The sequence below is a fragment of the Canis aureus genome, chromosome 24 (genome assembly GCF_053574225.1).
Source record: "Canis aureus isolate CA01 chromosome 24, VMU_Caureus_v.1.0, whole genome shotgun sequence".
In the NCBI taxonomy this organism is placed as follows: domain Eukaryota; kingdom Metazoa; phylum Chordata; class Mammalia; order Carnivora; family Canidae; genus Canis; species Canis aureus.
This window is the reverse complement of record NC_135634.1, coordinates 44,239,061-44,264,932: the sequence shown is the minus strand read 5'-3', so window position 1 is coordinate 44,264,932 and position 25,872 is coordinate 44,239,061. Positions and strand designations below refer to the sequence as shown.

General features: G+C 42.7%; 1 protein-coding gene and 1 long non-coding RNA gene across 7 annotated transcripts in view; one reads left to right on the top strand and one right to left on the bottom strand.

The window, feature by feature from the left end:
* ARMC9 (armadillo repeat containing 9) overlaps window positions 1-25,872 on the bottom strand; it is a 148,057-nt gene that overhangs the window by 93,977 nt on the left and 28,208 nt on the right. For all 6 annotated transcript variants that reach the window (XM_077869197.1, XM_077869200.1, XM_077869201.1 and 3 more), the window contains 5 exons: window positions 23,350-23,507; window positions 19,274-19,372; window positions 7,530-7,564; window positions 3,087-3,198; window positions 265-357 (listed from right to left, as the gene is read on the bottom strand). In XM_077869197.1, coding sequence (XP_077725323.1) covers window positions 265-357; window positions 3,087-3,198; window positions 7,530-7,564; window positions 19,274-19,372; window positions 23,350-23,507 — 497 coding nt within the window. The remainder of the gene's footprint in view (window positions 1-264; window positions 358-3,086; window positions 3,199-7,529; window positions 7,565-19,273; window positions 19,373-23,349; window positions 23,508-25,872) is intronic.
* On the top strand, window positions 546-2,105 carry LOC144296196 (uncharacterized). Its single transcript, XR_013363349.1, has 2 exons — window positions 546-623; window positions 1,184-2,105. It is a non-coding gene; the product is annotated as an uncharacterized LOC144296196 (long non-coding RNA).

The window sequence follows — 25,872 nt, the reverse complement described above, 5'->3', positions numbered from 1 at the left end:
TTAAGCAGTGGAGTGAGGGAAAGAGTTGGGATTTGGGGGAAAGGAAAGATGACAGCAAAGAGCGCCAGAGTTCAATCAAGCAGTTCTAATCTGTTTAGGACTCTATTAGAGGTGAAAAGGGGGCCAATGTCTGGGGCAAATAGCAGATCTCACCAGCTAACAGAAGGTCAAGGCTGATATACGGTTGCTAGGCTGAAAATACCATATAAGATCATCCCCTTGAAATGAAGGCCGTGGCTGGGCTCTGGCCCATTTCTCACAGACCTGGCTGTGGCTGTGACAATCCAGGAGGTCGTTGCCAATGTAGGCTTCCAGAACGGTCTCCCTCTGCTCTCCAGGATGGGATGTGGTCAAGCGCTAAAACGAAGAAAAAGAAAATAGACCCACGTCTTAATATGGAGAAAAATGTTCATATAGCAGTATCTTTTAAATGACAGTAGCAGTAACTACACATTTAACCAAAGTAAATAATATACCGTTGGGTGGTGGGGGGTTGGGAGGAAATGGTTACCCAGGCAACCAGTCAACTAACAAAAAGTTACGATGTCATACTTCCTAATGGGTGATGTAGGAGTCAACTTACACACATGAAATCTCCAGAGAAGTGGTAAAATGCCCAGACTGTAAGTGTACAGATAAGGGAGAGGCCGGTCACCAACATCTAGTGAGGTTTTCTCACAGGAAAGGGCTTAAGAGCTGGCCCCTGAAGGATGAGCAGACTATTAGCCAGCATAGGGGAATACGAGCATAGTGGGGAGTGGGGGGCGGGGGGGGGGCGGGAGCAGCAGTGTGTTATGGGTCAGGAAGGCATGAAAATACATGGTGCATGTGGTGGAGCTCAATGGGGCGTGGAAACAAGGCAGGTTGTGGAAGACTTGGAGCAAATGCACTGCCAATAAATTAGACTTTATACGTCAGGGCCTGATGCAGCAATACTGTGTGTGTGTGTGTGTGTGTGTGTGTGTGTGTGTGTGTGTGTAAGGAGTAGGTGAAGTTGTATTTTATAGATTTTGAAAGTCCTACGTCTCTTGTGTTAAGGAAGAATTTACTTAATGTCCCTAGAGCTAGGAAAAAAATTTTGTATGGGGAGTGTGTAAAATGTGTGTGTGTTTATGAGTGTGCACAGGTGTGAATTATGAGAAAGAGACATAACTAAAGTGAGCAAATGTCCTTGCTTTTCCAGGAAAATCCTACTAACGATGCCTGAGATGGCAGGCCCCGCTTCTGGCCGAGGAGGAGCTGGAGGTGTAAAGAACAACATGGCAAGAAGACAAGAGCAGCAGACCACCCCCAGAGTGAAAGGTGGTGGCCTCCAGAGGCGGGGTGTCGCTGACAGACTGGATCCCCAGCGGCCAAGCAGGGAGCCCTGAGGGGAGAGGGTGTGTCAAGAGTGCCACATGTGGGGGCTGCCACCCTTCTGTCCAGTTCACTGAAGCTGGGGCCCGGATGCTAGAATGAGGTGGAGGCGTGAGAAGCTGGAGGGGGACACAGACAAGATCTTTGGACACCTATTTATTTTTTCTGGTGATTCTGTGACAACATCATTCACTCAGCAAAGGAATAGCCTGTCTCACCAAGATGCTCAGTAGCACGGGCTGAGAGGAAGTGCTGGGCGGACAAACTGGGAGCCAGAGAATGAGTCGGCTAACCTGAGCAGAGACAGGCCAGGTGCGGGGCTGGGATGGTCCCCCGAGATGACTCATGCTGCCCACTCAGCCTAGTTAACTGAGGCAGGCATCACCAACTGACCCCAGGACTCTTTCTGCTGATGTGAGATGCATCCCCAGGGTATTCCTTGGGACCATATTCCAGGAAGCCTATCAACCATCAGAAATGCAAGCGAGGAGACCTTTTTCTACAGAGATGGGGAAATTGCTCAAAGGCATTTTGACGCCAACATACCCTGAAATTAAGGGATCCGTGAAGGGCTCTGACACTATTACAAGCTACGTTGGAATGGATCATCCAGTAAAAGAGCCAACTAGTGTTGGCCTAGCCCTGTAGGTCACAAAGTGTAGTCTGGGGAATTCTAGGGGTCCCCAACTCCTTTTCAGGGAGTCTGCAAGATCATGATTATTTTCATAATAATACTAAGATATGATTTATCTTGTTTTTTAAGATTTTATTTTTTTTTAAGTAATTTCTATGCCCAGCATGGGGCTCGAGCTCATGACCCTGAGATCAAGAGTTGTATGCTCTGTCAATTGAGTCAGCCAGGAGGCCCTGATTTATCTTTTCCTTGGTCAACTTCTCAGAGGCTATACAAAGTGTTACACTGTGACGAATCAAATGGGGAAGCAGATGTGAGAATCCAGCTGTCCTCCATCAGGCCAGACATTAAAGAAATTTGCCAATATGTAAAACAACGTTGCTTTTCTTACTAAGTTTGTTTGGAAAATAGTTATTTTTTATATCTTAAAAAATATATATTTATGCTATATATGTTCTAGCTTCATGACTATTTATCTCACATGAATTAATATTTAAAATGTTCTCAGTTTTCATTTCTAATACTGGTAGATAAATATTGGTAGATAAAATTCACATAAACTAAAGCCTCTATGGTTCTCAGTAATTTCTGAGTGTAAACAGGTCTGAGAACTAAAAATCTTGAGAACCACTGGCTTAACTGGGACCAGCCTGAAGAGTTGGAAGAAAAGCAATAATTCAGATGAGGTTTTATTTCCCTCAAAGACTGGTTTGTCATGCCCACCCTTGCTATCTGCTCAAGTGGCCCCATGGTCACACCTGAATGCAGATGTCTTCATGAAGCTGTCATGTGGGGATGACTCTGGGCTATCACACACCAGCCCTGCTGGCTGGGAGTGTGGCTCACAACTGACCACAGGGATGGGCTTGAAATGGCACAATATCAAACGACCAAGGGAAGGCAGTGGCAACACAGGGGTTTTTATAAAGAGGCCAGGGCTGCTTTAGAAGCTTTTTTTTTTAACTTTAGCTCTTGGTGTTGGCAGGCAGCACGAAGAAGGATTTTGTAGATAGGTTACAAGATACAAGCAAGGTAGCCAGCCAAAAAGACAAACATGGCCTTTTTTTCCCCTTAACTTCAAGAGAAAGGTACGTACCCAGCGCAGAGCCTGCAACAAGAAGGCTTTCAAGCGGTCACTCCCCAAAATCAAATCCTTCTTCAGCTTCTCATAATCCAAGGAAGGCAGCAATGGGACATCCTTCAGTTTCCTATTCAGCAACACAAGTTCAAAGAGAGAGAAAGGGCAAAAGGGCACGTCCATTAGACCTCCTGAGTCCTGGGACACCAGCAGCAGCTCCGCTGTTTTCTCTACTCCTAGAACTAAGTACAGGCTTCCACAGAGAGGGCTTTCCAGGCTGCCCACCCCCTAGCGTTAGTGAGCTCCGCTGTGCCTTTCCTGCGGAGGTACTGGGGTTTTGTTTAACACCTTTCCCAAAATCAGGAGCCCATGCCTAACCAGGTTTAGAAAGCGCTGTGCTCACATTGGGCCAGAGCTCCATCCAACGGGAATGGAATCACCTTGGAGGCACCAGGACTTGCCATATGGCCAAAGTCCTATTTAGAACCTGGAGCAAAGCCCGAAGACCAGCAGTAGCAGCAGGCAGCAAGAGTTCTTCCCCAAAACCTGAAGCTGCTGGCCCTCTTAAGTCCGAGGGACCAACTGAGGGGATGCTAAGGGCAGACCAGGTCAGGAAACCATGAAGAGGAGGTGCACAGTTGATCCCCCCAGGACAGTAAAGGAAGTAGGGAGGGTTCAAACTCTGGAGAGAGTAGCAAGAAGAAAATTTGCAAACTCTCCTCAAGAGGGGAATCCCTGGGTGGCTCAGCGGTTTAGTGCCTTCAGCTCAGGATGTCATCCTGGAGACCCGGGATCGAGTCCCACGTCGGGCTCCCTGCATGGAGCCTGCTTCTCCCTCTGCCTGTGTCTCTGCCTCTCTCTTTCTCTCTGTATCTCTCATGAATAAATAAATAAAAACTTAAAAAAAAAAAAAAAACCTCCTCAAGAGGACTTGAGTGGAGCCCTCCAGGGATGCCTTACATAACTCGTAACTCTCACACACACACGCACACACACAGCCTCACATATATACCTCACATCACACACACACATACCACACTCATGCATCTATCCCACACATGTATTCCCACAACTGTGGTGTGGTGTATGTGTTTGGGATATGGTTATGATTAGTGACTGAGGACTTGCTTTCATGTTTGGAATTGCAGGTTTGTGGACTGGACTGCTCCCTCATGGGGCAGCACTGAACTGCCTGGTCTTCACAGTTTGTTTTGTTCAACAGGAGGGAACTGGAGTGCATGGGAGAATCAATGAAAAGGGAGCAAGTCCTGTGGTCTAGTTAACAGCGCTGTCCCCATGTTAACTTCTTCGTCATGGAAGATGTGCTGGGGGTTTAACTTCCTGTGAATCTATAGTCATTTCAGCATAAAACAAGTAAAAAACAAAAGCAAAACAACAATCTGGTTTTTTTGACACTCTGCAGGGAATATTAATGTTAAGATCAATACTCCTGGCACAATACTAAATAGGGGCTCATGAGGACATGGGTGAAACGATGCAAGATAAAGGGTTCCTGGGGCACCGAGGTGGCTCAGTGGGTAGAGCATTTGATTCTTGATCTCAGGGTTCTGAGTTTGAGGCCCATATTGGAGGTACAGATTACCTTAAAAAATAAAATCTTAAAAAAAATGATGAAAGGTTCTTTTGTTTTTCATTGACATGTAACTGAGACATATTACATTAGTCACAGGTGTACAGCATAATGACTTGACACCTGTATGCAGTGCGAAGTGGTCACTGCACTGAGTCTCTTTACCCTCTGTCACCATACAAAGTTTCCACGTTTTCTTTCTTGGGAGGACAATTTAAGATTTACTTTCCCACCAACTTTTGAATTTGTAATACAGTGCTATCGACTATAGCTCCCATGCTGTCCACTGCATCCCAGAGTTTTTATTTTACAAGTGGAAATTTGTACCTCCCAGTCTCCTTCACTCATTTCACTTATGTCATTAGTTTTAAAGGGTGGAAGAGAGATGGAGGTGAGACCTCTGGGGAGCAGCAGTGAGGATACTGAAAATTTTCTTTGTATGTGCCTATAGCATTCAACTTTTCTGTAATAAGCATGTTTTACATTATAAAGAAATATTACATGCTAATTTTCTTAATGTTAGTTTTTAAAAGACAAAATGAGATCTTCTCAGAAGGCCCAGGAAAAAAGGCTAGAGACAGGGCATCAGATGAGATCTCAGTAAACACTACTGGGAGGCAGTTCACCTGTCCTGTACGTTAAACAGCAGTGCCTCAAACATGTGCACACTGATTATTTTGAGACTTATTTCCCTGAGGTAGATACTACTGTTTTTGAAAACGAACACAGATACCTTAAAAATTCCAATTCCAAATAACTGGCCAATATTCTTCAAAAGCATCAAGGCCATGAAAGACAGAGACTGAAGAATGATTTCATATAAAAGGAAACATAGACACGACAACTATGTCAACATGTGATCCTGCACTGAATGCTGGACCAGATAAAGGACACAATGGAACAACTGGGAAAATGTGAGGAAGGCCTGTACATTATGTGATATGATATCAGCACTGATTTTCTGATTTTGATAACTGTACCAGGCTTACACAAAATATCAACACCAGGCATCTGGGTGAAGAGCATAGGAGAATCCTGTGTTCAATATTTGCAGCTCTGAAATTATTTCAATGAAAAAAAAGATTTTTCAATTTAAAATTTAATAATCTATTTTTTTAAGATTTTATTTATTCATGAGAGACAGAGAGAGAGAGATAGAGAGAGGCAGAGACACAGGCAGAGGAAGAAGCAGGCTCCATGCAGGGAGCCCAATGTGGGACTCGATCCTGAACCCCGGGATCACATCCCGGGCTGAAGGTGGTGCTAAACCGCTGAGCCATGTGGGCTGCCCGAGAGATAATCTATTTCAATTTAAAATCTAAACCAGGGATCCCTGGGTGGTGCAGCGGTTTGGCGCCTCCCTTTGGCCCAGGGCGTGATCCCGGAGACCCGGGATCGAATCCCACATCGGGCTCCCGGTGCATGGAGCCTGCTTCTCCCTCTGCCTGTGTCTCTGCCTCCCTCTCTCTCTCTCTGTAACTATCATAAAAATAAATAAATAAATAAATAAATAAATAAATAAAATAAAATAAAATAAAATCTAAACCAGGTCTTATTCTAGATAAGAAAGTTCTGGGACGCCTGGGTGGCTCAGTGGTTTGGCGCCTGCCTTTGGCCCAGGCCATGATCCTGGAGTCCTGGGATCGAATCCCACGTCGGGCTCCCTGCACGGAGTCTGCTTCTCCCTCTGCCTGTGCCTCTGCCTCTCTCTCTGGGTCTCTCATGAATAAATAAATAAAATCTTTAAAAAAAAAAAAAAAAAAAAGAGCTCCATTTGGAAAGCCACGTCTGAAATTGTTCTATAGCTGGGATGCTTCTTCTGGAGGAAAGAAAAGCTATCAAACGTGGGCCATAGTTTCTTGTCCATAATGGCAACATGAGCAGCTAACCTTACTGCCAGCTGAGTTGCTGAGCAGCCCCACGTTTCTGTGGCCCAGCCACTCTTCCATTTTCCAAAAAGACTGAGTCATACCTTCTCCTTTGTCCTCTGAAGCCCCTTCACTGACTACCCACCCCCTCACTCTTGGCAGGGGACCTTGCCTCTTATATCCCTGGGAATAACATTAGCAAACACTCAGAGAGTTTATCAAGCCCCCAGCACTGCCCTAAGTGCTTTGGACACATTAACTCATTTTTATCCTCACAACAATCCTATAAGAAAGTTATTATTGTCTTTATAAGTGAAGGAGCTGAGACAGAGAAGTTACATAAGTGGCCCAGGTCACAGAGCTGGCAGCAGAGGTGGGATTTTAACCCAGGCAGTCTGTGCTCATGGGTCAGTGTCAGACTTAGGCAGGACTGAGGAAGGAAGTAGGCCGTGAGTAATCTAACAGCATCCAGTGAACCCCAAAGAGGGTCACCAGAATGCACCCTGTCCTCATGCCTCTGCCGAAGGTCCTCAGCTTCCTTGTTATTGCAACATATTCACCTGAAGTTCCTGAACATCAGACATCCACAAAGGTGACAACCTCATTGATTAGGATAGGAATGCTCAGGCATGCACAAAGCTACTCTGTGGCCCTGCTCACATGTGAGCCAGCAGAGAACATAACATTTAGACACTGCAACACTCTGTTGACTGCCCTACGATGGAAGATTAATCTCTAGAGAATAGAACACACAGGTACAATTTAACATTTTTTTCCTTTTGATGCTATCTCTCCAAAATAAATAGAATTAATACTAAAAGATACTTCTAATTTAACAGTGTCACTTATAATGACTGGTCTTTCCTTTAATATCCACGTGGAGCTCCAGTAAATCAAAGGTACTACTCTAAGCTAGGCTGTTAAGTGTTTATGAAAGTTACTTTGAATTCTAGTTTTACCTAGAGCTGTTCCACATAACAAATCCTAAGAGCAAGTACTTACCCAGGTGCCAAGGAGGCTCTTAACATGGTTGAAGCCTGGAGATGGAGGAGGGGAACAGAAGAAGAGACACCGTGTTAAACAGTGGAAGCAGTGCATTAATCTTAAATCATTGTACTCACACAAAATCAACAGATTTGTAAAGTTTTTTATCCAGCAGTATTCTCTTATCATAATCATATATGATTTAAAAATTAGTTCAAACAGGGGTGCCTGGGTGGCTCAGTCAGTTAAGCATCTACTTTCAGCTCAGGTCATGATCCTGAGTCCTGGTATCAAGCCCATCCGGCTCCCTGTCCCTCTCCCTCCTACCCCTCTCCCCATTCATGCTCTCTCTCAAATAAATAAAATTTAAAAAATAAAAATAAATAAATTAAAATAAATAAACAAGTAAAAATTAGCCCAAATAGGGGTGCCTGCATGGCTCAGTTGGTTAAGCATCCAACTCTTGATTTTAGCTCAGTCCCTCGTCTCAGGGTCCTGAGATGAGCCCTGTGCTGGACTCTGTGTGAAGTCTGCTTGTCCCCTCTGCTCTACCCTCTCCCCACCCCAGGCTCAAAGGCACACTCTCTCTAAAACAAATAAATAAATAAAATTTAAAATAAAATAAAATAAAGTTAGCCCAAACTGAAGTTAAGCAACACACTACTCAAGTATTTCCCAAGCTGCCCACCACCCTTCTTGGTTCATTGCAACTCTGCTCCAAGGAATACTCCATGAAAAAATGAGTGGGCTCTCCCCAAACTCCCAGGGGCACTTAAAGCTGCCTAGTCAGATGTTACAGAGAACAAAAGCAATGAAAATCACTTTATTATCCTGATTTTTTTCTTTATTAAGATTTTCTCTTTGAATATAAAAATAATATGCACTTTGTACCAAGCCAAACACTATAGAGGTGTTTATAGAAAAATCCCCCTCCAATCCCACTCTCTTTTAATCTCACTTAGAGGCTTTTAATCCTACTTACAGGTCAAATCACTGCCAACTTTATGGATATTCAATGTTCCACTTATTGTTTGTTTTGTTTTTGTCACTACAAACAATGCCATATTAAATATGTATTAAAATAGACTTGAGAAACAAAAAACCAAATGCTGTAACACTTGGTTAGACCAACTCAAACCAACTGTAAAAAATATCTTGAGAAGATAAGCAAAATCTAAGTATGGGCGGCACTGGTACTATATGATACTAAGAATCTGTGTCACTTGTATTTGGCATTGTGGTTATGTTTGGTTACTGTTCTGTAAAGCCTTTATCTGTTAGATGAATATAGTGAATTACTTACAGGTAAAGTGATATGTTTGGGATAGGTTTTAAGGAACTCCAGGAAAATAAAGTAAGGAGAGGAGAAGGAAGAGATCTCAGCCCTCTGTGGAACCCTTCCTGGAGGGGCAGGCAGTGGTTCTCAGTCTGCTGTGTGTCACCACAGCTCTTGAATGGTCATTATCCACACATTGATTGCTATTATCCACACATTATCACATTGATTGTGATTATTCTGCAATTATTTCTGTGCCTTTCTCCTTCAGCAGACATTGAGTTCCATAATGAGTGGAGATGTAGTACCCTCAATATATGCACCCAGCACCTGGTACAGTGCCTGGGCAGAGACATGCGATCAACACTTAATAAATGAATGAATGAATGAATGAGGATTGACTTCCCAAGATGGGCTCTCCAGAATCCTTGACTGATCCTAGTTGATGATTCCATTCTCTACTGCTTCCATCTGCAGTATTTATGGGTCACACAGATTCCCACCTTGGAGACAGCAAACTGTACTTTTAAATGGCTCATGATCATGTGTGTTCTTATATTTTTTAATCCTTGACTTTTTTTTTAAATTAGAGGCAATGCCTATTCCTGTTATTGGCTTAAATAGCAAGAAGTTCAGAAAATAAATTTGAAATGTATCTAAATTACTCATCTAACACATTAAGAAGGCCAAGATAGTAAGTCAAATGAGTCAAATAAGGGTATTAGTCATATTAAAATATTAGCCTAATATAAACATAAAATAAAAATATTTTTAAATTAGTGTTATTGGCTAATTCATATATCCACAAATAAAATTCATCAACACCTTCCTTTTTTTTCAATTAAAAAAACGTTTCCTGGGATCCCTGGGTGGCGCAGCGGTTTGGCGCCTGCCTTTGGCCCAGGGCGCGATCCTGGAGACCCGGGATCGAATCCCACGTCAGGCTCCCGGTGCATGGAGCCTGCTTCTCCCTCTGCCTGTGTCTCTGCCTCTCTCTCTCTCTCTCTCTCTCTGTGACTATCATAAATAAATAAAAATTTTAAAAAAAGTTTCCTATCATTTACTTATAATCTTAAAAATAAATAAAATTTTAAAAATATCTTTTTTAAAAAAAGTTTATTTATTTTAGAGCATGGGGGTCGGGGGGGTGGGCAGATGGAGAGAGAGAATCTCAAGCTGACTTCCGGCTCAGCTCAGAGCTCAATGCAGGGCTCGATCCCAAGACCCTGAATAATCTCTACACCCAACGTGGAGCTCAAATTTACAATCCCGAGATCAAAAGTCCACGCTCCACCAACTGAGCCAGCCAGATGCCCCTTTCGATCTTTTAAAACACTGCCTCTGTTTTGCTAAACTTTGTATCATTCTATCTACTCTGTAAGAAATTAATTAAAAAACACTAATAACTAACCCTTTTATAAGAAGAGGCAGCGTATTAAACATTACTGAGGTTTTATTATCCAATCAAGTAAAAAAAAAAAAAAACAGACCACTAGAGCTGAGCTGTGGGAAGAATGGGCCAGCATGCTCAAAAGAGAGGAGCGTGTGCTATTTCATTCCTTCAGTACGTACCTACTGATTGTCTCCTATCTGCCGGGTCTCTATGAGGCACAGTGATACCAGAGTGACCAACGCAAAGCCCCTTTCTCAAAGAGCTTACAACTCAGTGGGGGAGAATCAGTAATCAGATAACTCTCTGTGCCTCATCTGCAAATGGTGGCAATAGCTGTACCAGGGGTGTGGACCCCTCTGAGAGCACCCAGAAAGTCAGCCGCTTCCCCTTCTTTTCTGCCTATCCACGCTGAGCTCCCCTCCCCTGATGGGGCTGCTGGAGCTGAAAAGTCCCGAGCTCCATTCTAAGTTATGAATTTGATGTTGACTTTAACCCTGATACTTGAGTATAAATTTGCTCAGAGAATAGAGAACTCACAACAGGCACTTCCTACCCACTGCATGAAGGCAGTTAATAGTAGTCAAACTAATAGTCAAATGTTAATAGTAACATTTGAACACTCAGGGGGCTGCTCCGATCTTTTGGCCAAACTTTACTTTGGACTAGATTTCTTTTTTTTTTTTTTTTTTTTAAGATTTTATTTGAAAAAGAGAAAGCACAAAAAGGGAGCAGCAGAGGGAGAGGGAGCAGGCTTCCCACTGAGCAGGGAACAGGACAAGGGGCTTAATCCCAGGATCCCAAGACCACAGCCTGAGCCCAAGGCAGACACTCAACCGACTAAGTCACCCAGCCATCCAACTTTGGACTAGACTTCTAAAGGTCATTGCTACCAGCTGCAGGTGCTGTTCTGTGTATGGGCAAGTGGACAGAGCTACAACATGCTGGCAAAGAGTAACTCAAGAGGAGAAAGATGGGAGAAGTTCCAAAATCATCAGTCACAGTCAGAATAATAATTTCCCTGCAAAAATAAATAAATAAATAAATAAATAAATAAATAAATAATAAAAATTTCTCTCATGAGCTAACAATGAATTTTGAACATGAATGGACCAGCCCCAGACTGGATCCCCTTGCTAAGGAGCCACCAAAGAGGCCCTGACTACGGCCCCATAGGGCACTGAGTGATTCCCAGATTTTATGCTGGGAGCTCAGGCAAAGGTCTCCATGGAAGCCATGTGCTTCACTGTGGATATGTAAATGGACAAGTGCTTTCCTGAGAGGCACAGTGAACGCAGGGCAACCTTTCAAAGTGCCAGTAGAAGACAGAACAATGAACATAGTGACCCATCAATTATTCATTGAGCACCTACACGGTGCTGGGCTCAGGGCAAGGCTCTCTGGACCACTTGGATACCGAGAAGTGAATTTCTACCTGAGCAGAGAGTGAAATGGAAGCAAATGCCTCCATCACTGCTCAGCTACAGGCAAGAAACCTGAGCTTGGCCCTCGGCTGTTACTGCTCCCCAAAGCCAGTAGTCATGGGGTGGGGACAAGGATGAACAGGGTCCACATGAGTGGGCCAACAGCGAAATGAGGAGCTTTGCCTATGATACGTGAAACATCAGAAAGTGTTTTAAGAAATTGGTTTAAGGTGTCACGTGACAAAGTATCCCTGACCAAAAGCATCTGCAGATGTACCGGGTTGGACTCTTCAAGAGTCTTTAGCACTGCTGAGTGTTGTGAATCTCAGAATATGACATGTCTCAAACTTCATACATCAGCGGTTGGTTTTGGGGATGGGGAACCCCTCTAGGATTAGTGTCCGTAGGTACTGGGTTTGGAAAAAGCTGCTGTATAGGAAGGCAGCCAGGTGTGTGCAGCCCAGGAGGGTCAGAGAACAGCAGCTGTCACGTCCTGAGGTCGTGGAAGGCGCTGTTTGGGGCTGGAAACCTAGGACCAGGCCTACTTGTTATCAGCCTCCCTCCCTGGCCTTGGGACTAATGCTGAACCTCTGTGGCCACCTGTGCTGTGTAGGAGAAGAGATGAACAGTGAAGGCAGGCCCCCTCGGCAAGCGAGCTCAAGGGGAGAGATGACCTAGAAGAGGTTAAATAACCACAGTGGGAGGAAATGTGCCTTAGCCATGGGACAGAAGAGGCCACAGCAACTGGGAATCAGAGGAACAGCCCCACCACGTAGAGAAGGGACGTTGCTACAGCCAAGTCTGTAACAGGGAGGGGTAGTTGCATAGCAGACTGCCGGGGTAAATGCAGGAGGGGAGGGCGGAAATAGAACCCTGTGCACATGGCATTTGGAACTGAAGCTAAGTTAAGTGGAGGGGGAATACCGAGTTCCTGAATGTGCTTCTCGGGCTTCCTGGGCCACCAAGGGCACCACTCGTGGCCCTGCCTCCACCCTGTAGCCTGTGGGCACGTGAGAGCCTGGGGCTTGGCAAGGTACACAACAACATGGCCACCTGGGGAAGTGCTGAGGCCTCCTGGGCTTTCTGTGACCAGAGCTGAGCGTAGAGAGACAGATGGGCATTAGATCACAAAAGGCTGTGGACTTCAAGCTGAGTACTCCAGACCTAGAGTAATGACAGGTATTAAGCAAGACAGTAATGTAGCCGATGCCTGTATGTACCTCCATCCCTCCCCAAACTCGAGGGCATAAATGAACATGACCCAACCAGAAAAGTCACCACTGCTCCCATGTGCATGAAAAATCAGACAGGTAAGAGCTTTGAGACCGAGATCAATTAGAAAATGTTGCTTTAGCCAGGACAAAAAGAGGAAGAGCCTGAACAAACACAAAGGAACAAAGACGTGGGGCAAGAGGGAGGAAGCCACTCAGATCCCTAGGGCTGCCTGAATGTAGGGCCCCAAAGAGGGAAGAGGCTCAAATGACTTGCAGGTGTTCTCTGGCGGATCATTCACCAAGACAGGAAGTACAGGATGGGAGACCACCTGTTTGGAGGAGGAGAGTAGCCTGTTTTGGGACATAGAAATGATGTGCGTATCAGACATTCACAGGGAGAAGGCTTATAAGTCTGGGTCTGGAAGTCAGCAGAGAAATCTGAACTAATGGTACAGTCACTCTCTGCCAGTCATGGTCTCACCAACTGGTTGAGATCAAAGGTAGTCAAGCCTCAAATCTCAGTGTAAGTTCAGGTATATGATGGGTGCGGGGGTAGCAGGCGTAACAGGGAGAGACAAGCTAGGTGTGCAACTCCTCCTCAGTACATAGAGCACGAGGCCCAAAAAGGCTGCCTTGAGATGTAGTGGCAAGGCAGACAAAGAGCAGGCCTCTTGCCGAGACTTAAGAAAGTGACATAATGGACAATGTAAGGACTGAAGGCATTGAACTTCAACCCAGAGCCATGGTCCACACAACAGCAAGCTCTAGGAAGAATCCTCCTTAGCAGAACAATGCCACGGCAGTAGTCTCTTGAGCAACTGCATGAAGCCATCCCGAGAAAGGGCTGCCACCATCAGCCCCAGCCCACTGCAGGTTTTTACTGCTAAGAAAGATGGCTGATTTTGAAGTAAATGCTTTCTAAGGTTCACATGTTCTGAGCCTTAAATGTATATAATACAATCACACCTGGCAGTATTTTAACTTATTCCCAATGGGGTCTACTTGGGAGTTGCTGAAAAGAGTTAATTCCCAAATGGATAATTTTCCCAAATAAGGATGCATTTAAATGGAAACTTCCCCAGCCAATGAACCCCCAAACCACAGGTCCCACTAGGTGGGACTTGGGAATCATCTAAGGAGCTATGTTTGGGTTTCCACTTTTAGAGTCAGCACTGGACTCTGTTTTTTTGTTTTTAAGGTTTTATTTATTAATTTTTTTCTTGAGAGACATAGAGAGACAGGCAGAGACACAGGCAGAGCAAGAAGCAGGCTCCCTGTGGTGAGCCCGAAGCAGGACTCGATCCCAGGACTCCGGGATCATGACCTGAGCCAAAAGCAGATGCTCAACCACTGAGCCACCCAGGTGTCCCACCACTGGACTTTGTATCACAGTCAGCCTGCCTCCTCCCCACTCCTGCCCTAGGATGGACGCTCTCCATGGGTAAAAATGGTCACACTCCTCCATCAGGCTCTCCTTTCCTGGGGTTTCTCTGCATTTGTGCTTGCCCAGTACAAACAGAGAGCTAAGAAGACAGACAGACCATGGTGCTTTCACATGCTATCTGTAGCATACAAATATGTGTGCTGCATGATTATTAGAAATAGCAAAATACTGAAAAGCAACCTAAAGGTTTGCTAGAGGAATGGTTAAATGTACCATACTGCTCTTAACTTAAAATTCTAAAAGATAGGGCAGCCCGATGGCTCAGTGGTTTAGCGCCGCCTTCGGCCCAGAGTGTGTTCCTGGGGACCCGGGATGGAGTCCCACGTCGGACTCCCTGCACAGAGCCTGCTTCTCCCTCTGCCTGTGTCTCTCATGAATAAATAAATAAAATCTTTAAAAAAATTCTAAAAGATAAGGAAAATATGAATAAATCCAGAAGGACACAGAAAACTCTTTAAAATGTACTAAGTTCAAAGAGACAGTTGCAGGGTGATGTGTATAATAAAAACCTTAATTCTACCTGATCTTTAAAGTCTGGAGGGATGAATGTGAAATAGTCAACAGGGTTACCTTTGGAGGGAGAGGAGATGGGGTAAATGTGAGGGAGAGAAGGGATTTGTGTTTAACACTAGTCTCTTACATATTTTCCAGTGAGAAAATATTTGTGTATTACTTGTACAATCTTAGAAAACAAAAAAATCCCCATCTCTTCTGTCCTGAGGGAGAAGCCTCTCTTCTTACAATTATCAGATTGCCAATAATATAAAATCAGATTTATCTTGTATCCCAGTAGATACTAAATCCCATGGTTTGGAACTTGAGTTGGTAAGGACTAAAGAATGACAAACCAGGGGTTAGGGTGGCAACAGGCAATCAAACTGTAAGAGGCTACCTGAAAGAATTCTCTTTTCAAAAAAATCAATCCCATCACCATTAATCCTTCTGGGAACATCCAAATTTGACCATCAGCTCTGCTAAGAGGAGTGGAGTTTTGGACATAGTTACTTGGGAATGAACTAGGCCCCACTCATGGCATCTCTTCTGCAGGGCCCTGTACCAGCATAATTCCCCTGCTCCAGATAGTAAATTCCTGAATTTGTAGGTTTGGGAGAGATCTGGACACACATAGCCCTGCTCCCTGTTTCCTGGGAGGGAACGAGTGCTCCCAGGGAGCAGAATCAGTCCTGCATGCAGCCCTTTGTCCCTGGCTGCTAGTGGTGCTGGTCAGGGGAGGGGTTTGGCCAGAGCTGGCTGTGACTGGGTGGCCACATTTCTTTAATCCCAGGATTTAAATGTAGGAAACCCACTTGTCTACAAATGAAATCCATACCTCAATATAAGTTTCAACAGAGTTGATGGCAATATTGTCAGCTCCTTTTTCCTTTATTCTTTTGTCCTATTTTTCAATTGACTCAGAACTCAGAAGTGTGTTATTTACTGAGTTCTTCTGAACTTTCAACAGTGAGGGTGCAGAAGGCCAGATTCTTCTTATCAGCCAGTTTTAAAAACCAGTATCAAACGTAAAAACTTTATGGATACCAGCAGCATTTTGATGGGCCCGGCCCAGGTCCTTTATAGGGTACAATGAATGGAAACACTCAAGGTCAACCAAATAGAAAGTTCCTGATCAAAGGATCACACTGAAAAGGAAACTGGTCTATGCCCATTTTTTTATCTTGAAACTGATGGCGTTCTGTTTGGACCTAGCATTGACTTTAAACCCCTGGCAAATAGGAAAGCGGCCCTCCTCTTCTTCTAAATCCTAAATCTAAATAAATAAATAAATAAATAAATAAATAAATAAATAAATAAATAAATAAATAAATAAAAATAAATCCTAAATCCTACTGTTCAACCACTAGATATCCCAACTAAATTATACCCTAATTTCCTCTTCACACATCATAAATCCAATGTCATACATTGACCGTAGGCATGCCCAATCAACTACGTTCTGTTATAGTTTTACAAGGGTGTTACAGTGACTCATATCCACTTTTTATCATCTTGCAGAGAAATCTATGGGACTAATGCAGCTTTTATTGCCTGTTCCTAAGTCAGTGACTCACAAGAAAAAAAAAATGGTTAGGAACTAAGATAAACAGAGCTCATCCTCTCTCCTCTGGTTTCTAAGGCCTAGAATATGTACCTTAATGCCACCATAATAGGGAAAGATGGTAGCACTAGCCTCTTAACAAAAAACATTAATGTCTAATGGGACAAAATACCAGATATGTTATGCCCCCCTCCCTTTTAAACTGCTCCTTATTAACATATCCATTGTAAATAAGCTGGATGCATCACTCTGCCAATAGAAAGTGGAAATATAAGGATGCTTATATATGCAATATAGGATGGGGTTTTATAATACAGACCTTAGAAAACACTAAGTATTTGCTGAACTAATAAATAAGTGGAAGGGAGGAAGGGAGTGTCCTATTAGACATAGATCCAGCAACGCTAATTACTGCTAGAAAGCCATCATTTTTGGTAAACACTCCTTAACAGACTTCTAGCTAAAGGTACAGTGTACACAGAGGATCAACTCAGCCAGTCCTCAGGGATGTGGCTTGAAGCCCCTCATCCTGGAGGGCCCATGAGGAAGTTAATTTTCTGAAACTCAGATGTCTCTGTGTGCTTTCCTGACATTTCAAAATAGCTGATTCCCTAAGATTTCTGCACGCTAAAACTACGGTGGCCACATTCTAAAGCACAGACCCTACAGCTTTTATTATCCACGTGTCCATGTGCGGCAAGGCCACCACCACCAACAGCTCTATAATGCTTCTGCGAGCAGCTGGGTGATAGGGTCAAGGACATTTGCTTTCCGTCACATTGCTATGTCCTTTCTGTGAAGATCCACAAAAGAAACTGGAAGTCTAAAGGGCCCAGAGAGAGTGTCCGTGGCCCAGGAATGGTCTGTGGGAATGTGTGGTGGGCACCGGGGCATTTACCTCACTGCAGTGCTTCCTAGGCTGTGTGTGTAGCATGATGTTTCAGACAGATGCAGCAAAACTTAGATAATAAACATTATGTAACCATCTCTTTTTCCCTGGAAGCAATTCATGCACCTGCTCACTTGTCCCTGTAGCATAGGCTGTGATGAAGATCAGAACCGGGTCCCTGCCTCCTTCTGTAGGTGTACGTACAGCAGCTCTGACATGCATGTTTGGTACTAGCTTAGCCATGGCTTCCTTGTATTGTCCTACCTTCATTTTCCTTTAACTACAATTTCTTCCCCTCTCCCCAGCATTATTGAGATGTACTTGACACAGGACACTGTGTACATTTAAGGTGTATGAAGTGCTGCATTAACACACGTATATATTGTGAAATGATCATTGCCTAATAAGGTTAGTTAACACGTCCATCACCTCACAGTTCCTTTGGGGGATAGGTGAAAGCATTTAAGATCTGAGTAACCTTCAAGTATATAATATTGTTAACATTAGCCACCACGCTATGCCTTAGATCCCCAGAACTTATTTATCTTATAATCAGAAATTACACCCTTTCACCAACATCTCCACTTCCCCCACCTCCCAGCCCCAGCGAACCAACACTCTACTTTCTGTTTCTATGAGTTCTAACCACAATTTTGTTCTTTCCATTTTCTATTTTTATCTCATATTTTGTGTTTTCTCATAAGCTGCTTCAAACCTACTTGAGAATGAAGTAGGGTATAAATTTTTGAATATTAAAAAAGGCCTCTGTTGATGAAGATCCTAATATTAATGTGCAGACCCTCCCCCTTAATCAAAGCCATGGCTCTGACCTATGGGGGTACCTCAGGATCCCCTGGTGCTTCCTTCTGAGCTGAATATGCTTGGCTCTACCATTTAGCCTGTCGCCCAGGTGGTACATTGGGGTGAGCTCCAGGGACATGGGTTCAAGAACTTTGAAAATGTCCTTAGGAGACACTGGTGTATTTGCTCCCCTGGTTAAGAACCCCAACTCAGGAGCACCAGGGTGGCTCAATGGCTGAGTGTCTGCTTTCAGCTCAGGGCATGATCCCGGGGTCCTGGGATCAAGTCCTGCATCGGGCTCCGCCACACGGAGCCTGCTTCTCCCTCTGCCTATGTCTCTGCCTCTCTCTGTGTGTCTTTCATGAACAAATAAATAAAATCTTAAAAAAAAAAAAAAAGAACCCCAACTCAACACCACATCCCTTTGGATGAGCTATCCTTAGAAGGACGCAGTATCACCTACATAATATTTTGCCCTGGGATGCAAACCCTGAATCTAATCACGAGAACGTAAGAAAGACAAACAGAGAAATGCTCTGTTTTCTTAAATGAGGGAACAACTATAAAGGACATGGCTCAACTGACAAATTGGAAAATGCCCAGATTAGATAAGAGTATCATAAAGATATTAAACTTACTGAAGTTGATCACTGTATGGTTACATAAGAGAACACTCCTATTAAGAAATGAACTCTACATGGGAGTAAAAGGCCATAACATATGTAATTTATTCTCAAATGGCTCAGAAAACAGACGTGTATGTGTGTGTGTATGTGTGTGTCTGTGTGTGTGTAGAGAAAGTAAACACATGAGTAAAATGCCAATAGTCACTGAATCTGGATTAAGGGTATACAAGTGTCCTTTGTGCTATTTTTACGATTTCTTTGTAAGTTTGCAATTATTCTGAGTAAAAAGTTAAAAAAAGAAAAAAGAGAGCACCTGCCTTTGACTGTACAGCTTCCAATATGGCAGTTATTTTAAAGAAGAGAATGAAGTTTCCTTCCTTTCCTACTGATTTGCTAATTGTTACCAGTTCTTGGCACCAAACAGCTCCAACTGGCACCTCTCTCCCACCACCCCCAGGACGCCAGCTCCCAGCTGCTCACTGTTCAAAAACAGCTTTCTTTTCCTTCTGGGACTTTACAGACTTCTGAAGCCAGCTGAAATGCAGACTCCTGAATGTTATTTGCCCATGCTCTTTTATTTTTTTTAGTTAGGCTACTTTTAAATTTGGGGGGCAGCCCCAGCCCTAGGGCACAGAGCCTCACCGTCCCAGGTCTCGTGAAGTCCACACTGTGCGCCAGGCTCTGTCGCATCTGATCACTGAAGAGGCGGACACACACGCTCTGGAGGTACTCCGGGGTGATCTGCAAAGAGGACACGAGGATGGCTGGTGCAAGGCACAAAATGCCCCCTGTGACATTAGGGCCCCAGAAATTATCAGAGCTCTCAGCAGTTTTTCTGGGAGGTATGCAGATGGAATTTTGCTTTAACATAGGACCTTTGGGAGCTAAAGCACTGAGTCTGACAGAAAAAAAACTGCTAACATTACTGCAGGTATGATAGTGGGGAATCATGTTTTAAATTATGTAATTCAAAAAAAAAAATTCAAAAAAACAAAAAAAAAATAAAAAAAAAAAATAAAAAATAAATTATGTAATTCCACTAGATATACTCCCAGTCATATAAAATAAACTGATTTTAAACCATTTGTGTTGTGTGTGTGTGTGTGTATGTGTGCATGTGTATGTGTGAATTCAAGCAAAAAAGTCAATTGGGTAGCCAAAGTGTGGTGGAAAGAATAGTGGGCTTAAAATCTGAAAATCTAACCTCAAGCCCTGGACTCAAGAAAACCAACAGCTTTGCCCCTTGCCTTCTGACCTGCTGAATGAAATGAACAATGTCTGCCTCTGTGGTTCACAGTGACAGAGTGAATGAGATCACACATATGCCTGGCACAGGCCAGCTCATTACGGAATGAATGATGGAGGCATTTTTTATTGCATGCCTGCCAGCGTGAGGCTGCATTGCTGTGCCCACCAAAGCTGTTCAATTCTTGCCTTTTTTTAGTGCCTTCTCACCCTCTTGTTAAGCAACTGCAACTCAGGACTGGTATACAGCATCTCAGGTGGTAGTCTCTGAATGTTGTCTTTTCATTTTACATCTTTTCTTTTTATACAAAGAATGAACATTTAAATTTTACAAGTGCCCCAACCTCTCTCCAGTCCCATCCTTTTCCATACATCAATCTCTGGAGGTAACTATTAACCATTCTTCACCCACCCAACCTTTTTTTTTTTTTTTTTCTATGCCTGATTGCTGGAGGAGAACCTCCCTTTCCTCAGCCTCATGATTCCATGTGGTGAACTCCCACGTGGTCATATAACGGGCCCCTCTCCACATCCTTACTCAGTTGTCCCCATGTGAAGACTACTCAACTGATTCATAAGTTAGAAAGAGATGCACCATCTCCTCTCCTTGGAGGACTCCATCAACCCACTGGAAATTTCTGGTCTGCTTCAGACATGTGAAAGGCTATGCATCCATGGCAGATGTCTGTGCTCATCCCTTGACACTCAGCTCTATGTGAAGTGACTCAGACAAGTAAGTGCCCCATCTCAGGGCTGCACTTCCCACATGATTCTGCATCCTCTTCCTCTGAATTGTGATAGTATCAAAATGTAAACATTCCTTTCTCATCCTGTATTTTTAACCTTTCTTTACATCTTTTCATTGTCTATAACATAAAAACACAATTATAGTTCGTATTAAAAAAGCACCTTCCCCTTCCTCTACCCTAGGTCCTCATCTTTCGACCACCCACTCAGGATTCTTCTGTCACAGCCAAAGTGCTTGAGAGAACTGCCTCCATTTGCTGTCTCACCTCTCCTGGATCTCTCTACCTGCTACAGTTAGGCTTCCAGCTGCATCACTCCATAGTTCCCATGGCAAAGGCCACCACCACTGATCTCAATGTCAAAAATCATTGGACACTGTTCAGTTCTAGCATTTTAAAGTTTTCTGTGGCTTCTGAGACTCTACATCAACCTCTTACTCCTCAAACTGTTTCCTCCTTTGACTTCTGGAACTGCTACCAGAACCATATCTTTAACAAGCATATTTGATTGTGTCACTTTCTTGCTTAAAACAGGTGAATGAGGAAAGGACACACATAATCAGTAGACTAAAAAGCAAAATATAAATGGCCAACAAACATGAAAACATATTCAGCCTCATACATAATTAAAGAAATGCAAATTGAAACATTTAGAACACCAAGTTTTACTTACCAAGCCAGGAAAGGGTTCAAAGTATAATGAGTTCAAAATATAATAGTGTCTGATGTTGGCAAGTGTGTGGAGAAATAAACACCTTGATATGGGTAAACTCCTGGGGGGTTTGGGTAAACAATTTTGAAATCTTGGGAGAAATGATTTGTCAACATCTATCAAAATGTTAATGCCTATAACCTCTGACCTAGCAAGTCCACTCTTAGGATCTTACCTTACTTGTTTTCAAAAGTATACACTATATACAAGAATGTTCATTGCAACATTTTTTTTGTTCTAGCAAACAAAAAATCTAAATGTTCACCATCAGAGATCTAAAAAATTATGGTTCACCCTTAGAATGGCATAATGTATAAGCCTAGAAAAGAACGAAGGTAGTATGGTCATGTGGAAAGATTTCCAAGATATACTGAGAGTAAAATAGCAAGTTTCAGAAGAATAGTGGGTCATAGGATCCCAAGTATATGTAAGCTGCATGCAGACACATGCATATGCATAGAAATTTTTGGAAATAATATGCAAGAAAAGTTAATCTTGAATGCTATTAAAGAAGAGACACTAACAAACTGTACGGGAAGGGGCTTTTGCTCTTCACTATACATTACTCAGACTTGTTCTAATTTGTTACCACAAATATGTATTTTTTTACATTAAAAACAAGCCAGTTAGGGGCACCTGGGTGGCTCAGTGGCTGAGTGTCTTCGGCTCAGGTTGTGATTCTGGACTCCTGGGATCGAGTCCTGTATCAGGCTCCCTGAGAGGAGCCTGCTTCTCTCTCTGCCTGTGTGTATGTGTCTCTCTCTCTGTCTCTCATGAATAAATAAACAAAATCTTAAAAAAAAAAAATTAGAAAATTTTGGGTGAAATAGAGTCAATTTTTGTAAAACAGGTATATTCAAGCACTGAAAAAAACACAGAATGTTAACAAGTGTTATTACTAGGTAACACAATTACAGGTAATTTTATTTCTGCATAGTTCTCTATTTCTAAAATTTTCTATAATACATATTATTTCATAATCATATTTTAAGTCATTTAAAAAATTATTTTATTTAAGTGATGTCTATGCCAAACATGAGGCTCAAACCCACGACCCTGAGATCAAGAGTCACATACTCTACCCCCCTGAGCCAGCTAGGAACCCCACTAAAAACAATTTTAAATACACTACCTCTCATTTGTGATAATATAATACAGAACTTAATATATGTATATGAGTAAAGAACTGGAGAAATCAGAATAAGATCAATAGACTGGGTCAATGTCAATGTTCTGGTTGTGTGATATTGTACTATATAGTTATGCAAAATGTTACTATTCGGGGAAACTGTGCAAGGTGTGCAAAGACTCTTTGCATTATTCCTTAGAATTGCATGTCAACCTATAATTATTCCATTTTTAAAGAAAATGTATATTTCCACAGAGAAATTTTATTATAATTTCTAATTTTTTAGTAAGTGAAACACTAGAGTCATTCTCATTAAAGTCAGGAATAAGTCAAGGAGGCCCATGACCATATTTTTCAACAATGTTCCACAGTCTTAGCCAGTATGCTAAGAAAAAAAGAAAAGTCATTATAAATAATGAAACAAAACAAAAATATCATTATTTGAGGATATTATGACTGCCAATCTAGAATACAGGAGAATCAATCAAAAGAATCTATCAGATTAAGAGTTCAGAAGAGTAGTTGTATCAATATGTGAAAATCTGTAACTTCCTTTATACCAGTAGCTTATTTCCCCCTCATTTTTATGCCACTCCATATTATTTTTTCCTGTTGCCAGACAATTTATTCTTCGCTAATGTTAAGAATAAGGTAGAGAAATAAAGATGTGGTCAATAGTATGTGAGGAAAAATGGATAAAATACTGTAAGCAGCACCATAACTGGGGTGGAATGTCAGTGTGGTCTTCTTTCTGCACTAGGCTTTGTGAAGTACAGGGGCAGGTGTCACTGGCTGTGAGCAGCCAGGAATCCCATTATCAACACACCCCATGCTCTTAACACTTCTTTAGCTCCAGACACACCGGCAACTGGGGAATCTTCCTTACCATCTTGCCACTGACTGTGGCCTCCAGAGAATCTACCAGCTCTGCTGTGACCCCAATGAGATTGTGGTAGTCCGCCTGGATCTTATTGTACCGCTTCAGGTATGTCATTGACCTTCGCTCAGCTTCTACCAGCTGCTGGTGGAGCTGCTGTGACGTTTCTAGGAAGACAATTTATATTAAAACAAAACAACAGTAAGAAAACCCCATAAAAAAATAATGATGTTCTTCCCAAGCAAGGATCATTGTCTCCTTTCAGAAGATTTTGCTATGACGATGAGCTTGACATTATTTGTGTTTAACACTTGGCTGCTATTTCTTGACACATTTAATTTTTTAAATATATATATATAGAAGCTTGATTTGCCAACATATAGCATAACACCCAGTGCTCATCCTATCAAGTGCCTCCCTCAGTGCCTGTCACCCAGTCACCCCATCCCCCCCACCTCCCCTTTCACTACCCCTCGTTCGTTTCCCAGAATTAGGAGTCTCGTGTAATAAATGGTGCTGGGAAAATTGGACAGCCACATGCAGAAGAATGAAACTAGACCACTCTCTTGCACCATACACAAAGATAAACTCAAAATGGATGAAAGATCTAAATGTGAGATAAGAATCAATCAAAATCCTAGAGGAGAACACAGGCAACACCCTTTTTGAACTTGACACATTTAATTACCAAGTGCTTAATGACCACTGATTTTCAATTTCTTGTCTCTGGTTGTTCAACTGAACCATCATTGGTTTTCCTCACACAATCTATTTTCTTGACTGAGCTCCACACAATTTCTTTCAGTTTGTTCTATGTACAACAAACAAACTCAGTGTTTCTACAGTCAGCCCACAGACTGGATGAACCACACCTGCATCTTTTCCTGTTTTTTTTTGTTTTTTGTTTTTTTTTTTGTTTTGTTTTGTTTTGTTTTGTTCGTTTTTTTTGCCGTGTGAAGTTATCTGGGGAACTGTAAGTACCTGCAGGACAGTTCCTCGTGAAGATCATGCACAAATTAGATTTAAAAACCTGTTTCATGATTATGTGTAGAAAAGTAAAATATTTTAATTATTAAGACCCCAAATATCACATTATAATGAACTAAAATTATTGGTTAGCATCCTTCAAATTTCAGTATTGAAAGTTAACTTTAAAAACTCTTCTGGCATGGGGGCAGCTCGGGTGGCTCAGCGGTTTGGCACCGCCTTCAGCCCAGAGCGTGATCCTGGAGTCCCAGGCTCGAGTCCCACATCGGGCTCCCTGCATGGAGCCTGCTTCTCCCTCTGCCTGTGTCTCTGCCTCTCTCTCTGTGTGTCTCTCATGAATAAATAAATAATCTTAAAAAAATAAAAATAAAAAAATAAAAACTCTTCTGGCATGAACTTATATCCAGTACTTAAAGCTTTGGAGAACATCTCTGGAAATCATTTATTGAATTTTTTCTTAAATACCATTAGAGAGAAGGAGTCACTACCATATTCCTATGTTAAATATTATTTTTTTTTAAGATTTTATTTATTTATTATCCATGAGAGCCACAGAGAAACAGGCAGAGGCATAGGCAGAGGAAGAAGCAGGGAGGTCACAATGCAGGACTCGATCCCAGAACCCTGGGATCATGACCTGAGCCAAAGGCAGAAGCTTAACCACTGAGCCCCATAGGGTGCTCCCCATGCTAAATATTAAAGCTTTTTATATGTACAAAACTCTAAATTACCTAACTAGAACTTCCAATGATGAAAATTCTACAGGATGGTTCATAATTTCATTTTGTGGTAATGAATATTAAAGAGCATCTGTATGGACTTTCTCAATGTGTATCGAGTGCCAGATGATGCATGAAGTACCGAAACCCATTAACTGGGGCAAATGACCTCAGAAATCATCAATATAAAAGTCACCAAAGTAGTCCCTCTTGAAAGGAGACTGCACCAAGGAACATATCCCCTCAGAAACTCACTGTACAATTAACTAAATGTAAGGGACTACTGGTGGCACCTCGGCCTCAGGAACCCAGAATTGGAATTTATGACAATTTCAAAGTATGGTACACCTGAGGGAAAAGAGGCCTCATTGCCAGCAGCCACAGGAAGGAGAGAAGTGGGCAGTTGGGGTGGAATACTTGCCACCAGTTCAAATACACCATTTAGCAGAACAGCCTGCTGTATAAAGACACATCACCTTGTAAACACCTTAGCTGGCTACAAACAGGACTTGACCATTACTGGAAGCTTTTGGGGTCTCAGCTCCAAGATCTCAACTTTATTTCTGAGCGTTAAAAAGGATTTTGACTCTTCTTTCCTTCTCAAACATTTTATGAGACAAGGACAACTGAGCCAAAATCCCTTGCTGTGCAAGAGCTCAACCTTTCTTTCCTTATATTTTTAAAAGATTTTATTTATTTATTTGAGAGAGCATGGGGAGGGGCCTGGGCCCAAGCCTTTGGTACCAGTGTGCCCCCCGGTGCTAATCTCTGGTCTCCATGGCAATTCTGCATTGCTGGGGGGGAGGGGTGTTTATTCAGCCACAGA